This window comes from Ranitomeya imitator, chromosome 1 (assembly GCF_032444005.1).
Source record: "Ranitomeya imitator isolate aRanImi1 chromosome 1, aRanImi1.pri, whole genome shotgun sequence".
Lineage (NCBI taxonomy): Eukaryota > Metazoa > Chordata > Amphibia > Anura > Dendrobatidae > Ranitomeya > Ranitomeya imitator.
The window spans coordinates 928,869,203-928,885,454 of record NC_091282.1 but is presented as its reverse complement, the minus strand read 5'-3'; the positions used below and the strand labels follow the sequence as shown (position 1 = coordinate 928,885,454).

General features: G+C 41.9%; 1 protein-coding gene across 1 annotated transcript in view; it reads right to left on the bottom strand.

The window, feature by feature from the left end:
- LOC138658225 (melanopsin-B-like) overlaps nt 1–8,410 on the bottom strand; it is a 297,854-nt gene extending 289,444 nt beyond the window's left edge. The window contains exon 1 of the mRNA XM_069745729.1: nt 8,295–8,410. Coding sequence (XP_069601830.1) covers nt 8,295–8,309 — 15 coding nt within the window. The 5' untranslated portion in view covers nt 8,310–8,410. The remainder of the gene's footprint in view (nt 1–8,294) is intronic.
- Between the last annotated feature and the right edge of the window lie 7,842 nt (nt 8,411–16,252).

Genomic DNA, 16,252 nt, shown 5'->3' with positions numbered 1-16,252 from the left:
AAGGTATTTTTAAATTAGGCTGGGTTCCCATTGCGTTATGGGATCGCGTTTAACGGACAGCGTTGCACGGCGAAATTAACGCCGTGCAACGCGTCCGTTAGCGCGCCCATTCAAGGCAATGGGAACGCGCATCGCTAGCGCGTGCCATTTTCGGCACGCGCTAGCGATGTGCCGGTGTTTTGTAGCGCGCCGCGGACGCTGCTTGCAGCGTCCGCGGCGCGCCCGAGGTCCGTTCCCCGCTCTCGCAGATCAGGGATCTGCGAGAGTGGGGACGTTAAACGCGACCCCGAAAATCACATTGCGTTAGCGCAACCCGCTAGCGCTTAGCGCTAAACGGATTGCTCTAACGCAATCTGAACCTAGCCTTATGTACCTTATATTAGTCTTCAACCCATTGATCTTCAGTTGTTGCATAATACACTGCTCAACACTGAAATTGCAGCACTAAGGACAATTTGTCCAATTATAGAAATCACATGATCGATAGACATGTTAATAATGTGCCAATGATGAAAAAACGGAAACAAAATTTCAAAACATCTTGATTTACCAGGTATCATGTATGGGCGACACAAGCAGAAAAACATGCACTTCTTGGCATGTTATCAATGAGGTTGTTGTTTGAAGAGTGTATTGCTTACCCAAGGGCAATCAGCATAGCACACCATCAGAACTACTGCTTGCAGCTCCCTTTGCAGATGTTGACCAATAATGTCCCTGACAGGACACAAATTTGGAGACGCTGCAGGCCATTGTAGCACTATTAGGTCACACAGATTGCTTATAACAGTATAGGAAATATGAGGCCTGGTATTATGTTGAAAAACGGCACCTGGGACACTTTGGAGAAATTTCCATTCCACTAATTTCATCATCAAATCAATATAATGCCAAGCTGTTAGAGTACCTGGTATGAAGACTAGGGGGGTCTAGCTACCATACATTCCGCCAACCAAAACCATAATTACAAGAGTAAAACTGGTGTGACATTCCCTCATGAAGACCTTTTTATTTAATTACCCACATGGTCTCCTAATCAATCTCTGGCTATTATTGTGTCGAAGACAAAGGTGGGGTGCATCACTGAGGAGGATAGACCTCTATTCCTGCCTCAATTGCCTCATTTTATCCAATGGTCTCCATCTAGAGAAGATGAGGACAATGCTGATAGCTTAATATTTCCCAGAGGGCCGTCTGCTACCGTCCGGAACGGCGCCCCAACTTCTTGGGTATCATTTTTCTTTTTTTCCCTTGCTCTGGACTCTGGTTATGATGTCATACCATGGTGGACATTGAACCACGTTCAAAGAAGAGGACCTACACACCATAAGAACTGCTCTCAGTTGGGATCATCGTTGGGATCATCATTCGTACGCCGCTATCCTTTTTCAGAGAGGTAATTTGATATTTTCTTTTTTGGTTTTAGCTGAGTATCAAGGTTTTCTCTTCCTTTTATATTGCATACTTTTATTCCAATATTAGGTTGGATTTTTTTTTCTTTAGATGTTCTCAGTTTCTTAGCGCAAATATAATTTTCTCTTTTACAAATCTTTATAAAATCAGCCTGAAATTATAGATATTTATGTATGCAGAGAATACTGCAGCTCTCCTATGACAAAATATGCACAATAATTACATAGGAGAAAATATCTAAATGACTACCATTGCAAAAGTCTAGAAGGTGTCAAAGTATAATCAATACACCATATCATTTCAGTTCTTTGCTTAAGTAAAGTGACAAAGTCACATATAAACATGATTTATTTGTACTGCAACAAAGGATATTTCTAATTACTAAAGAGCAGTAGACGATAGAGTCATTTATGAAAGACATTTTTTATACATTATAGTTATATACATTGAGAAGAAAAACCCAGTTGCATATTAAATGCAAGATGACAATCGACCCTAAATGATGGGGTTACCCGCCATCATTTAGGGTCGATTGTCATCTTGCTGGTCTTGTGCACAAAGTTTTGGTAAGTCTTGCCTCTAAATCATTATATAGCCCTCTTTTGTTTCATAGGCAATGACTCGAGTGTACCTCACCTGGCTTGACTTACCTTGCAATATGCTAGCATCCAGTCTTAGTAGATGCATTACCTTATGATCTATTACCATGTGCACATTACCATTATGTACCGTATATACTCGAGTATAAGCCGACCCGTGTATAAGCCGACCCCCCTAATTTTGCCACAAAAAACTGGGAAAACTTAATGACTCGAGTATAAGCCTAGGGTGGAAAATGCAGCAGCTACCGGTAAATGTCAAAGGTAAAAATAGATACCAATAAAAGTAAAATTAATTGAGACATCAGTAGGTTAAGTGTTTTTGAATATCCATATTGAATCAGGAGCCCCATATAATGCTCCATAAAGTTTGATGGGCCCCATTAGATGCTCCATATGAAAATATGCCCCATATAATCCTGCATAAAGGGTAATAAGGGCCCCATAAGATGCTCCATAGAGATATTTGCCCTATATAGTGCTGCACAAGCGTTATGGCCCCATAAGATACTCCATACAGTCACTTGCCCCATATAATGCTGCACAAGCGTTATGGCCCTATAAGATGCTCCATACAGTCACTTGCCCCATATAAGGCTGCACAAGCGTTATGGCCCCATAAGATGCTCCATACAGTCACTTGCCCCATATAATGCTGCACAAGCGTTATGGCCCCATAAGATGCTCCATACAGTCACTTGCCCCATATAATGCTGCACAAGTGTTATGGCCCCATAAGATGCTCCATACAGACACTTGCCCCATATAATGCTGCACAAACGTTATGGCCCCATAAGATCATCCATACAGTCACTTGCCCCATATAATGCTGCACAAGCGTTATGGCCCCATAAGATGCTCCATACAGTCACTTTCCCCATATAATGCTGCACAAGCGTTATGGCCCCATAAGATGCTCCATACAGTGACTTGCCCCTTATAGTGCTGCACAAGTGTTATGGCCCCATAAGATGCTCCATACAGTGACTTGCCCCATATGCTTTTGCTGCGATAAAAAAAAAAATCACATACTCACCTCTCTTCGCTCAGGACCCCCGACACTTTTAATAGCTACCTGCTCCTCGTGCGGCTCCGTCTTCAGCACTGACGTTCAGCAGAGGGCGTGCACTGACTACGTCACCACGCCCTCTGACCTGAGCGTCACAGCCAGAGGACGATGAAGACGGAGCCGCACCAGAACGAAGAGCGGTAAATATCGTGCAGCGCTGCGCTCCCCTCTCCATATACGCACCTACCGCTGGCGCTGTGCAGTCCCTGTTTTTCCAGCGCTGCATATTCTTCCTGTATTGAGCGGTCACAGTTACCGCTCATTACAGTAATGAATATGTGGCTCCACCTCTATGGGAGGTGGAGCCGCATATTCATTACTGTAATGAGCGGTACCATGTGACCACTCAGCACAGGAAGAATCTGCAGCGCTGGAAGAAGCAGGGACCTGCAGGGACCGTGCCAGTAGTAGGTGAGTATTATTAGACAGCCCCCGTCCCCCCTCACCTGCCGATCCCCGGGCATGACTCGAGTATAAGCCGAGAGGGGGACTTTCAGCCCCAAGAAATGGGTTGAAAATCTCGGGTTATACTCGAGTATATATGGTACATTCCTATGTGTCCGTTCTGTTTGGCAATTTTATAGTGTGTATTTTAATGATTCCTAATAAATTTTGCACTTTTTTACTCTTTAATTCGTTACTCCAATCTTTCTCCTGGTTATAAAAATATAGTTATGTACATTGGAGCACTTCACCGTTATTTAATATAAGTCCAGAGCATTTATTGCATATTATATATTAAAGCATTTTTTCTACTATGTGTTACATTCCTGCTAAAAGGGGATTCCTAATTGAAGGGGACAGTAAAATATATTTTATAGTCATTAAATGATATCTGACCTGATACATTTGATTTGCAATAAACTTCAGAATGTGCCTCACAAATAAGCTATAAATCCAATTTCATAACTAATACAGAGTGTAACACCTATACAATACATTTCTGGCAATAAATATGCTGGCAAGTAGATACCAAATGTGGAGCTTTTCCAACTTCTTTTCAAAAACAGTTGTGTTAATAGTTAATGTTATGTTATGAATAGTAAATTTCAAGTTGAATGAGCAAAATTGAAATCATTATTTGGTGTGACCATCCTTTTCCATCACAACAGCATCAATTCTTCTTGTTACACTTGCACACAGTTTTTGAAGGAAATTGGCTGGGAGGTTGTTCCAAGTATCTCAGATAACTAACCGCAGATCTTCTGTGAATGTAGGCTTGGACCAATTCTTCTGCCTTTTTATGTAATCCCAGTCAGACTTGGTATTGCTGAGATCATGGCTCTGATGGGGCATATTATCATTTCCAGGACTCATTCTTCTTCCTTATGTTCAAGATAATTCTTAATGGCATAGACTGTATGTTAGGCTTATTACAGTTAAGTCCATATATATTTGGACAGAGACAACATTTTTCTAATTTTGGTTATAGACATTACCACAATGAATTTTTAACAAAACAATTCAGATGCAGTTGAAGTTCAGACTTTCAGCTTTCATTTGAGGGTATCCACATTAAAATTGGATGAAGGGTTTAGGAGTTTCAGCTCCTTAACATGTGCCATCCTGTTTTTAAAGGGACCAAAAGTAATTGGACAGATTAAATAATTTTAAATAAAATGTTCATTTCTAATACTTGGTTGAAAACCCTTTGTTGGCAATGACTGCCTGAAGTCTTGAACTCATGGACATCACCAGACGCGGTGTTTCCTCCTTTTTGATGCTCTGCCAGGCCTTCACTGTGGTGGTTTTCAGTTGCTGTTTGTTTGTGGGCCTTTCTGTCTGAAGATTAGTCTTTAACAAGTGAAATGCATGCTCAATTAGGTTGAAATCAGGTGACTGACTTGGCCATTCAAGAATATTCCACTTCTTTGCTTTAATAAACTCCTGGGTAGCTTTGGCTATATGTTTTGGGTCATTGTCCATTTGTAGTATGAAACGACGACCAAACAGTTTGGCTGCATTTGGCTGGATCTGAGCACACAGTATGTCTCTGAATACTTAAGAATTCATTCGGCTGCTTCTGTCCTGTGTCACATCATCAATAAACACTAGTGGCCCAGTGCCACTGGCAGTCATGCATGCCCAAGCCATCACACTGCCTCCGCCATGTTTTACAGATGATGTGGTATGCTTTGGATCATGAGCTGTACCATGCCTTCACCATACTTTTCAATTTCCATCATTCTGGTAGAAGTTGATCTTGGTTTCATCTGTCCAAAGAATTTTCTTCCAGAACTGTGCTGGCTTTTTTAGATGTTTTTTAGCAAAGTCCAGTGTAGCCTTTTTACTCTTGATGCTTAGGAGTGGCTTTCACCATGCAGTGAACCCTCTGTATTTACTTTCATGCAGTCTTCTCTTTATGGTAGATTTGGATATTGATACGCCTACCTCCTGGAGAGTGTTGTTCACTTGGTTGGCTGTTTAGAAGGGGTTTCTCTTCACCATGGAGATTATTCTGCGATCATCCACCCCTGTTGTCTTCCGTGAGCGCCCAGGTCTTTTTGCATTGATGAGTTCACCAGTGCTTTCTTTCTTTCTCAGGATATACCAAACTGTAGATTTTGCCACTCCTAATATTTTAGCAATTTCTCGGATGGGCTTTCTTCTGTTTTCGCAGCTTAAGGATGGCTTGTTTCACCTGCATGGAGAGCTCCTTTGACCGCATGTTTACTTCACAGCAAAACCTTCCAAATGCAAGCACTACACCTCAAATCAACTCCAGGCCTTTTATCTGCTTTATTGAGAATGACATAACGAAGGGATTGCCCACGCCTGTCCATGAAATAGCCTTGGAGTCAATTGTCCAATTACTTTTCATCCCTTTAAAAACAGGGTGGCACATGTTAAGGAGCTGAAACTCTTAAACCCTTCATCCAATTTTAATGTGGATACCCTCAAATGAAAGCTGAAATTCTGAACTTCAACTGCATCTGAATTGTTTGTGGTAATGTCTATAACCAAAATTAGAAAAATGTTGTCTCTGTCCAATTATATATGGACTTAACTGGATATCCTGCTGCAAAATAAATTTGAAGCCAATCACATGACTTCCTGATGGTATGGCATAATGGATAAATCTCTGCCTGTATTTCTTAGCATTGAAGACATCATTGTTCTTGATCAAATCCCAAACACAGGCCCCACACATGCATAAAACTTCCACTATGCTTCCCTTTTGCCTGCAGACACTCATTATTGTACTGCTCTCTAGCACTTCAGTAAACTTTTATTAAAGTCAAATATTTCACATTTTGACTCATCAGTCCAGAGCACTTTCTAGTTTCTACCATTAATTCTGCACTCCAGTTTTTGTGTTGTTGTGCATAGTTGAGTCACTTGGCCTTTTTTACATGTCAAAGGTATGTTTTTCTGGCCACAATTCTCCCATGTAAACCAATGATCATGAGTATACTTTTCCGAACAGTACATAGGTGTAGCTCGGCCCCAGTGGTTGCTGCCGGTTCTGAGCTGATGGAATTGCTAAGAATCTTCCAATTCCATAGAGAAGTAAGTATGATATGTCTTTCATCTGCACTGTATTTCCTTGCTAACCATTATATCTGTGACCCTTAATGTTGCACATTTCTTTGTGTACTCAATACTATTAAGCACAGGTAGATTCTTATCCATTATCTAATACCACCAGAAATTCATCTGACTAGCTCATTTTTTGTTCTGCAGGACAATAACCCTAAACATAAAACCAATGTAATTAAGAACTATCTTCACCATGAATAATGATAACGAGTCCTATAAGTGATGATATGGCCGTGTTACAGAGCCCTGAACTCAACATCATTGAGTATAGTGTTGGAGTATATAAAAATTTTGAAGAATTTGTGCAAGTCTACATCCACTGAAGATCTGTGGTTTGGTCTCCAAAATGCTTAGTTCTTTTAAAGAGTAAACTTCATTTTAATTTTTATTTCTATAAATCAATAGTACAAGTGGAAATAGGAAAAATGTTTAAAATATCATCAGAAAAATCTGTTTTTCTCTTCTCCATAGGGACTGATCATTCTTTTTTTCAAAAACACTCTCCCGTTTCAGAGAAAATATAGTTAGAAGACTAGAATGCCACCTCAGCCAGCTTTTCCCACTGCTGGTTAAGTGAAGTGATAGGTCTTTTACTATGGGAGAGACTTGTCAATCAACTACAGGGGTGCAAGAAAAAGCTGTCCGGAGGCGGCGATGGACTACTCTTGTTGCTGGCCATGGTCTTCTTACTATATTTTCTCTGAAACACCAGAACATTTCAGAGAAAAATATACCAGGCTGCAATAGTGCAGTCAGGCTTTGATTCATACTACTTATGGCTAGCATGATAAGGTGATAGGTTCCCTTTAATTGATGAAAAATAAGCTATTACCATTTCTATTTGTTTGCAGCATTGCTTCTATACCTGCCTAAAAGTTTTGCACATACCACAGAATTATAGTGTTGCGATCTCACTGAGAACTGTAGTGCACTAAGACCAGTACTTGCACAATAGAACCAGTGCCTAGATTGGATTGTAAGCCGAAATGCTAAATACAGTGTTGATCTGGTAAATCTCATTTAAAAATCACAGCCCAACAAAGCGTTTTAGGACAGACGCAATCTATACATCACCCCAATTTTTGCTGTTTCACCCCAGTTGTGTTTCAATAGGACCTTTACAAGTGTCTACTCAACTGGATGTCACCCTATCTACATTGACTCTGATCAACCATTTATAAAACGGGAATTAGCTCGTAACATTGATGGCAAATTGCACCATTTCCGATTGTAAATATATTTTAAATAAATATAGGTATAGTACATATAGTTTAGAAATGTTTGATATTTGTGTAGCTACAACAATTTAAATTCTGTAAAGATTAAGTTTCCTTTATTCCTGATTATAGAATCACACATACCTAGCAAGAAATCACACACTTTGCATCACTATCTTCAAAAGTTCAAGAATGAAGAAAAGCAGCAGTGATCTACAGCATAGCTAAATGGTAATCGCTGTAATGTACGTTCGGATAATTCCGTTCGCACTACAACTGACAGATGTTATATATCACGGCAGATACCTAGACTATATCACCTGAGCCTCTTTACAGCTCCTCTCCACTCATTATGTTATTGATATCTAACTGTGAAATACTATTAGAATCCTTATTTATAGAGACTTACAAAAAACCTATTCCATCCCAAGGATAAAGAGAATTGCTAGTCCTTACCTCCAGCTCTGCCATGCTCCTGTCTATAGAGCAGTGGTTATGCTCGGAATGTGGCAGGTTGGCCCCTAGGTGGACTAGGGGGCTCTCTCCCTGTGATGAGCTGAGAGCAGTATCTTTTCCTCTGTCTCAGAACATGGTCCTCAACAGCAGCATCAGCATCAGCAGCACAAATGAGACCTCCCAGCTCCCCCCTGCCTCACTATGAGCACAGCCCTCTGACTACTGGGAGACACATCTAGTCTTCAATGAGCTGGAGGAGGAGTGGGCTGGAGAGACAGGTGGATTATTGAATGAATTTTGTAATTCTGGGCGTGTGTCATCTTTCATTGTTCACAATACTTTGTGTAGTGTCTTAGAAACAAACACAATCCACATTACTGAATTATATAGATGTTTTTTAATGAAAATATTTCTGTAAAGTCCTATACCACGTTTCAAACATGGTAATTAGTTTTCTTTTTTGCTAGGTATATCAATTTCTCAGAAATTAAATGACAACTATTATGGTCACTGTTATACCATAATTGAAACAAAAGTCATCTGGCTTTTTTTTTTGTTTGTCCTGAATAGCAAATCTGATAAGAAGACAAAAGTAGTATCACTTCACTTCGCAACAAATTTGACATTCAGAAATATGGAAAGGCCAAGGGACTCATTTGGTAATTGCACACATAATTAATACCTTATTGATTGTTGCTCTTCTTGCCTTTAGGCTTTGCGCACAAGGCCATATATAGAATTAGTTCCAAATAACAGGATCACATTCCTTGCTGTCACAAAAGCCTGTCTCAAAGCTTTGCAATTTTTTGCAATAAATATAAAGTTAACTGAATAATTAAATGCAAAAAGTGTCTTTTTTTTCCAACTGTGTTAAAGGGAATCTGCCACCTCATTTTTCGTATATTGGCTGAAGCCACCGCCATCAAGGGCTTATCTGCAACATTCTATAATGCTGTAGATAAGCCTCCAATGTAATCTGAAAGATAAGAAAAACAAGTTATATTATACTTACCTGGGGCGGCGGTCCGGTGCGGTCTGGTCCGATGGGCGTCGCGGTCCAGGTCCAGCGCCTCCCATCTTCATGCAATGTGCAGGCGCTGGGCTTTTCGGACCTTTCCTGATGACTGCGCACTGCAGTACTTTGCTCTGCCCTCAACAGGGCAGATAAAGTATGCCTGCGCAGGAGCCGCAACAGGAAGCAAGGAAGAGGACATCATCATATGAGGATGGGAGGCGCCGGACCTGGACGGCGACGCCCATCGGACCAGACCACAGAGGACATCCCCCCAGGTGAGTATAATCTAACTTATTTTTCTTATCTTTCAGGTTACATCAGGGGGCTTATCTACAGCATTAAAGAATGCTATAGATAAGCCCCTGATGGCGGTGGCTGCAACTTATATACGAAAAATGAGATGACAGATTCCCTTTAAGGTATTTTTAAATTATGTACCTTATATTAGTCTTCAACCCATTGATCTTCAGTAGGGTTGAGCGAAACGGATCGGACAAATGCAAAAATTGCTGTCTTTCGGCAAAGTCGGGTTTCATGAAACCGGACCCGATCTTAGTGTGGGATCGGCCACGAGGTCGGCGATCTTTGCGCCAAAGTCGCGTTTCGTATGATGCTTCCAGCACCATTTTTCAGCCAATGAAGGAGGACACAGAGTGTGGGCAGTGTGATGACATAGGTCTCAGTCCCCACTATCTTAGAGATGGGCATGACAGTGATTGGCTTGCTTTCTGCATCGTCACAGGGGCTATAAAGGGGCGTACACGCCGGCCGCCATCTTACTTCTGCTGATCGTAGCATAGGGAGAAGTTGCTGCAGCTTCATCAGAAGAAGGGATATAGTTAGGGAGGGAAGATTAACCCCCAAACCGCTTGTGCTGTAGCGATTTCCACTGTCCAGCACCACCTTTTCTTTGCAGGGACAGTGGAGGCTATATTTTTGTGCATCAGCTCTGTAGCTTATTAGGCTGCCTTATAAGGCTCCCTGATAGCTGCATTGCTGTTTGCACACTGCTGTGCAAACCAACTGCTTTTTTAAAAGCAAAAATCCTGTTGCTCCTTTGTGCACAGTTATCTTGTTTATTTGTCCACACTTTTGTGTGCAGCAGTCCTTTTTATTGCTGCCATACTTGTCCTGAGATCATTGTAGGGAGATTGAAATTGTACTACAGCCCTTGTATTTTTTCATATATCTTCCAGCCACTTTCTGCCACTTACATTGTGTTGTTTTATGCACAGGGCCTGAGGTTAGGTTTAGTCTCCCCCCAAAAAAAGTGAGATTCAAATTATCACAAAGTGGATATACTGCAGTCCTGTTAGTTTGTGGTATATCAGCCAGCCACTTTCTGCCACTTACATTGTGTTGTTTTATGCACAGGGCCTGAGGTTTGATTTAGCTCTCCCCCCCCAAAAAAAAGCGAGATTCAAATTATCACAAAGTGGATATATTTCAGTCCTGTTAGTTTGTGGTATATCAGTTAGCCACTTTCTGCCACTTACATTGTGTTGTTTTATGTACAGGGCCTGAAGTTTGGTTTAGTCTCTGACCAAAAAAGTGAGATTCAAATTATCACAAAGTGTACATATTTCAGTCCTGTTAGTTTGTGATATATCAGCCATCCACTTTCTGCCACTTACATTGTGCTGTTATATACACTGGGCCTAAGTTGTGGTTCAGTCTCCCAAAAAAAAGAGGGAGATTCAAATTCTCACAAAGTGGATATACTCCTGTCCTGTTAGTTTGTCGTATATCAGCCAGCCACTTTCTGCCACTTAGATTCCGTTATTATATACACTGGGCCTAAGTTGTGGTTCAGTCTCCCAAAAAAAGGGGAGATTCAAATTCTTACAAAGTGGATATACTTCTGTCCTGTTAGTTTGTCGTATATTAGCCAGCCACTTTCTGCCACTTACATTGTGTTATTTTTTGCTCAGTCTCCCAAAAAAAAAGGGAGATTTAAAATCTCAACAAGTTTATATACACATTCTACCTTGTTTTACAGTACCATATAATGGTTGTTATTTTGGTTAGATTTTCCCAAAAATGAGGAAGTCAGGTGGAAGACGCCATGGGCGGTGGTTGCGAGCTGGTACTGATGGTGGTGGTGGTGCATCTGGCGGTAGTGGCAAAAGCACAATAGCACCTAAGGCTGGAGGTGTTGAGCCAGCGTCATCGTCTGGCTACACAAGGCCTCAAAGGCTCCCTTATCTGGGAGTAGGAAAAGGCTTTTAAAACCGGAGCAGCAGGAAAAAGTTTTGGCTTTCGTTGCTGACTCAGCCTCTAGCTCTTTCGCCTCCTCTTCAGAAAGTTCCAAACATAAAAGCAGCGAGTCGTCAGTGGATGATCCCGGTCAGGAACAAGATGTTTTCTTGTGTCCTTCACCCAAACCAAAAGTGAAGGATGCATCAGGCTAAAATTATCCGGAGTTACCAGCCCTGCTCCTGAAGGTGCAAAGACTTTGCTCGCACATCCACCGGTCGCCCGTACACTCCAGCCGTATGCTGAACCATCAGCGATCGCTGAATCTTCCCCAGCACCACCTAATAATTGACGTTGCAACAAGGTGGAACTCCACACTGCACATGGTTCAGAGGCTGTGCGAACAGAGGCATGCTGTAATTAATTTGTGGAAGGATACACATACACGGGCAGGCAGTTGGATGGCAGGCATGGAGGTGTCTGGTGTGCAGTGGTTGAAGCTCCAAGATCTCTGTCAAGTCCTTCAGTGTTTTGAGGAATGCACACAGCTGGTAAATGCAGACGACGCCATCATAAGCATGAGCATCCCACTAATGCGTCTGCTGATGCAAAGTTTGACGCACATTAAGGAGCTGGCGTCTGCAGCCAAGGAGGAGGGAAGCCTTAATGACAGTCAGCCATTGTCTGCTCAGGGAACTCTCCTGGACGAGGTGGCGGACGAAGAGGAGGAGGAGCAGGATGATGGGGATGAATATTTATGGGAGGAGGATGCTTCTCAGGGGCAATAGAAACTGGTGGCGTTGCAAGGTCAGGCACAGGGTTTTTGCGGGACACAAGTGATGTTGATTTGCAAGAAAGTGCTCCTCAACCCAACTCAAGCAGTGATTTGACTCCTGGATCATTGGCCCACATGGTTGAGTATGCCTTGCGTATCCTAAAAAGGGACCCCCGCCTTATCAAAATGATGACCGATGACGATTACTGGTTGGCCTGCCTCCTGGATCCACAATATAAAGGAAAATTACAAAATATCATGCCACATGAGAACCTTGAGCAAATATTGGCTACCAAACAAGCAACTCTTGTAGACCGTTTGGTTCAGGCATTCCCAGCACACAGCGGCGGTGATGGTTCTCACACGAGCCGTAGGGGGCAACATGGCAGAGGTGTTAGGCCGACGTCACACTGGCGAGTTTTACGGATGTATGAGCGCAGAAAATGCATCCGTAAAATACGCATAACACACGGCCCAATGATTCTCTGTGGCCCAGCTCCTATCAGCCGTATTTAACGGATCCGTATTATACGGTTTTCTACGGCTGTATAAAATTGCAGCATGCTGCGTTTATCACCGTATTGCGCAAAAAAAATCACCAATGAAAGTCTATGGGGGCGAGAAAAATACGGATTGCACACGGACCAGCAGTGTGACTTGCGAGAAATACGCAGCGGTGTTAGAGAGCATTATCATATGCTTGTCCTCTACAATTTTGGATGTCAATTCCGTATTTTTCTAATTGTTGCAAAATCACAGTTGAAATACTCTGAAGTTTTACCTTTTATTTCAATAAAATCAACAAATGATTCCACAATCTTAACTTCATTTCCATTGATCATAGCGTAGCGTAAAACTTGGCACATTTGATCCTTATGAGAAATATCAGGGGTGCTGTCAAATATCATAGAAAAATACTTTGCTATTTTTACTTGCTCCACAACTTTGCTTCTTACTTTCCCTCCCAAATTTCCTATAAACTCATTCTGAATTGTAGGAGAGAAATATGATGTTGCAAACTTTTTTCCCAACTTGATTCTTAGAATATGTTCACGTAGCACTGGATCATAGTTCGCCAACAAATGAACTAATTCTAAAAAATTTCCCTTATTTCCAGTTGATTCAGGTTCGTAATCAGTCTCATGATGGATTACTTCTCTGTGACCCCGTAAAGCCAAATTTTGTTTAGCCAGGAATCTAATGATATCCAACATTCTTCAAAGTATCTCACTCCACTTCTTAACATTATTTTCTACTTCTTCCTGTGCTTTTTTATCAATTGTTACGCCACGTTGGAGTCTAATTTCTAACTCCTTCCATTTTGTGAAACATTCTACATGGGCCACACTAGATTCATGGTTGTATACTTTAGGATTAAGTTTCCACCATGTGTTGAATCCATTCACTGAATCAAAATTAGACTGACTTGTTTCTGTATCTGCAAATAGTCTGCAACAAAAGCAGTAAAAGGCTTTTTTGGAAGGAGAGTACAGCAACCATGACCTCAACATTTTTTCATTATTTGGCAGAGTTTTAAAAAACCAGTTGCGTGTAAGTTTTCTGTTTTGTCCTTTGATTGATGCACCCTCACGAACCACTTCAGCAAAGTCTGAGTCTAGATGCTGAACCACTGATGCACCTTGACGTACCAGTAAGATCATTGTATCATCATTCATTTTACTTGGCCAAAGACCAACATCCTTTAAATCAATAGCAGGAATATTTTGATCATCACACTCCTCATTGCTTCTTGAAGTTGAAGGAGCACTTGGGTCAATGTCTTGGTCATCACACTGCTCATTGGTTCCTGAAGTTGAAGGAGCACTTGTGTCTAATGCTGTGAATTTAGGAATCTCCTCAGCAACAGGAGTAGTAGTATCGCGGCTGAGATATTTTAGTAGTGCACCTTCATTTTTTTTCAATTCTTCCTCCTTAGCCTTTTTCTTTTTTCTAAACATTGCACCACTTTCTTTTCTTCGCTTCATTTTATCTAAACCTAACAAAATAACTAAAAAATAAAGTAAGGTCAGACCAGGGCCCGGGCCACCAGGATGGCACTCCTGTAGCCAGCAAAAGAGCGGGACTGGTTGCAGACACTCAAGCATTCCCAGAATGATGTCACTTTCTGCCTACATCTGGGTGCTGCTACACACAGTCCCGCCCTCCCACCAAATGACCAATCGGCCCGGCAGCGGAGTAAGTTGGTAAAGCCTGTATGCTGAATTTGAATTCTCTATGATGCATTTTTTAGAATAAAAAACAATGGAGCAGGAATAAGACCGCAGATGGACAAGTTAAATTCTTTCGCCGGTGAATGTTACCATCACATGATCGGGACTGCAAAAAAAAAACAAGTTCTACTTACCTGACCGCGCTCTTGCTCTCTCCACGCAGCTGAAGCGTGCACTCGCTGACGACTGACAATGACGTCAGATGCCGGTGACATGCACGCTGGGACTGACATCAGCTGCCAGCCTCAGATTGGCTGGCGGCTGTTAACTATTGATGTGTGGGTGCGGGCCCGCACGTCAATAGCGTTAAACAGCTGCAGCGATGGCCGCGGCCCGGTGACCCACCCCCCGCATTGTGCCGCCCAGGGCGGCCCGCCCCCCGCACCCCTCTTCCTACGCCACTGACTACATGTATCTTGTTTGACATCTCCATCTCCGTGTGTGGCACCATAATAATGCCTAAGCAGCAGGCGCGCTGTTTGTTATGTTTGACACGAATCCTTTCTTCACCTCCCATATACAATCTCTTGTCTGCTCTTGCCGCTTACACCTAAAAAACATCTCTAGAATCTGCCCTTTTCTCACCATGGAAGCAACAAAACCCCTCACTGTTGCCCTGATCCACTCTCGCTCTGACCACTGTAATGCTCTATTAATTGGCCTCCCCCTCACTCGACTTTCCCGTCTCCAGTCCATCCTTAATGCAGCAGCCAGGGTTATCCATCTGGCTAACTGGTATTTGGATGCATCCCTTTTTTGCCTAACCACTCGTTACACTCTGCAAATGACTTTCGACTAACCTCTGCACTAATCCATACCTCCTACTCCTGACTCCAAGACTTTTCCCACGTTGCGCCAATCCTCTGGAATTCTCTACCTCAGGAAATTAGAACTATCCACAGCTTACACAGGTTTAGGCATTCCTTCAAAAACACATCTGTTCAGAGCGACATATCATGTTCCCTAATCAAAGTCATTTTATGTGTGTCTGTTATCTATCTGAGAATAACCCTCCATCAAACTCCACCATACTTAACAGCACCACAAAGTCTGGCTGGTGACTACCTCATGCAGCCTTTATCTATACCCATTCAATCAAGATGGCAGGACCATCATTGTAAATAAGCCCCTGTACTTTGTCTCCCCCCACATTAGATTGTAAGCTCTCAAGAGCAGGGTCGTCATTATTTTGCTTGAATTATTGCATTACTTTGCATGACTTGAGTATGAACTATTAAACTGTAAAGCGCTGCAGAATATGTTGGAGCTATATAATGATTATTATTAATAATAATAGGTAAAACAAATCTGAGTCCCTCCACTACGTCTCTTCAAAGGGGTATTGGAGTGCCTCCTTCTAATTTTTGGCATCCTTTGCACTTAAAGCATATGCTTTACCAGTCTTGGAGTAATTGGAAAAAATGTTTTCCTATAGATCCACCTTCTAGTTGAGGGGTCATTTTTTTAACTAAAAGAGCCAATGGGTTCTATTAGCATATGATCCAGTGCCTTGTTGTGGGCTGTCAGGTGGTCATCACATAAGTAGTTTTCACACTACATACAGGATTTCACAACCGGGACAGGAAAGTTTGTAAACAATGCGAACGTGCAAAAAAAGGAGCAAAAACACTGTGTGTGTGAACATAGCCCAAGGTGTGGAGCAGCATTTTTTCTTATTTATTTTTCCTTATATACCAGTCATTATCCTGGAAAGAATGTGTCATAACATTTTTTTATAGTA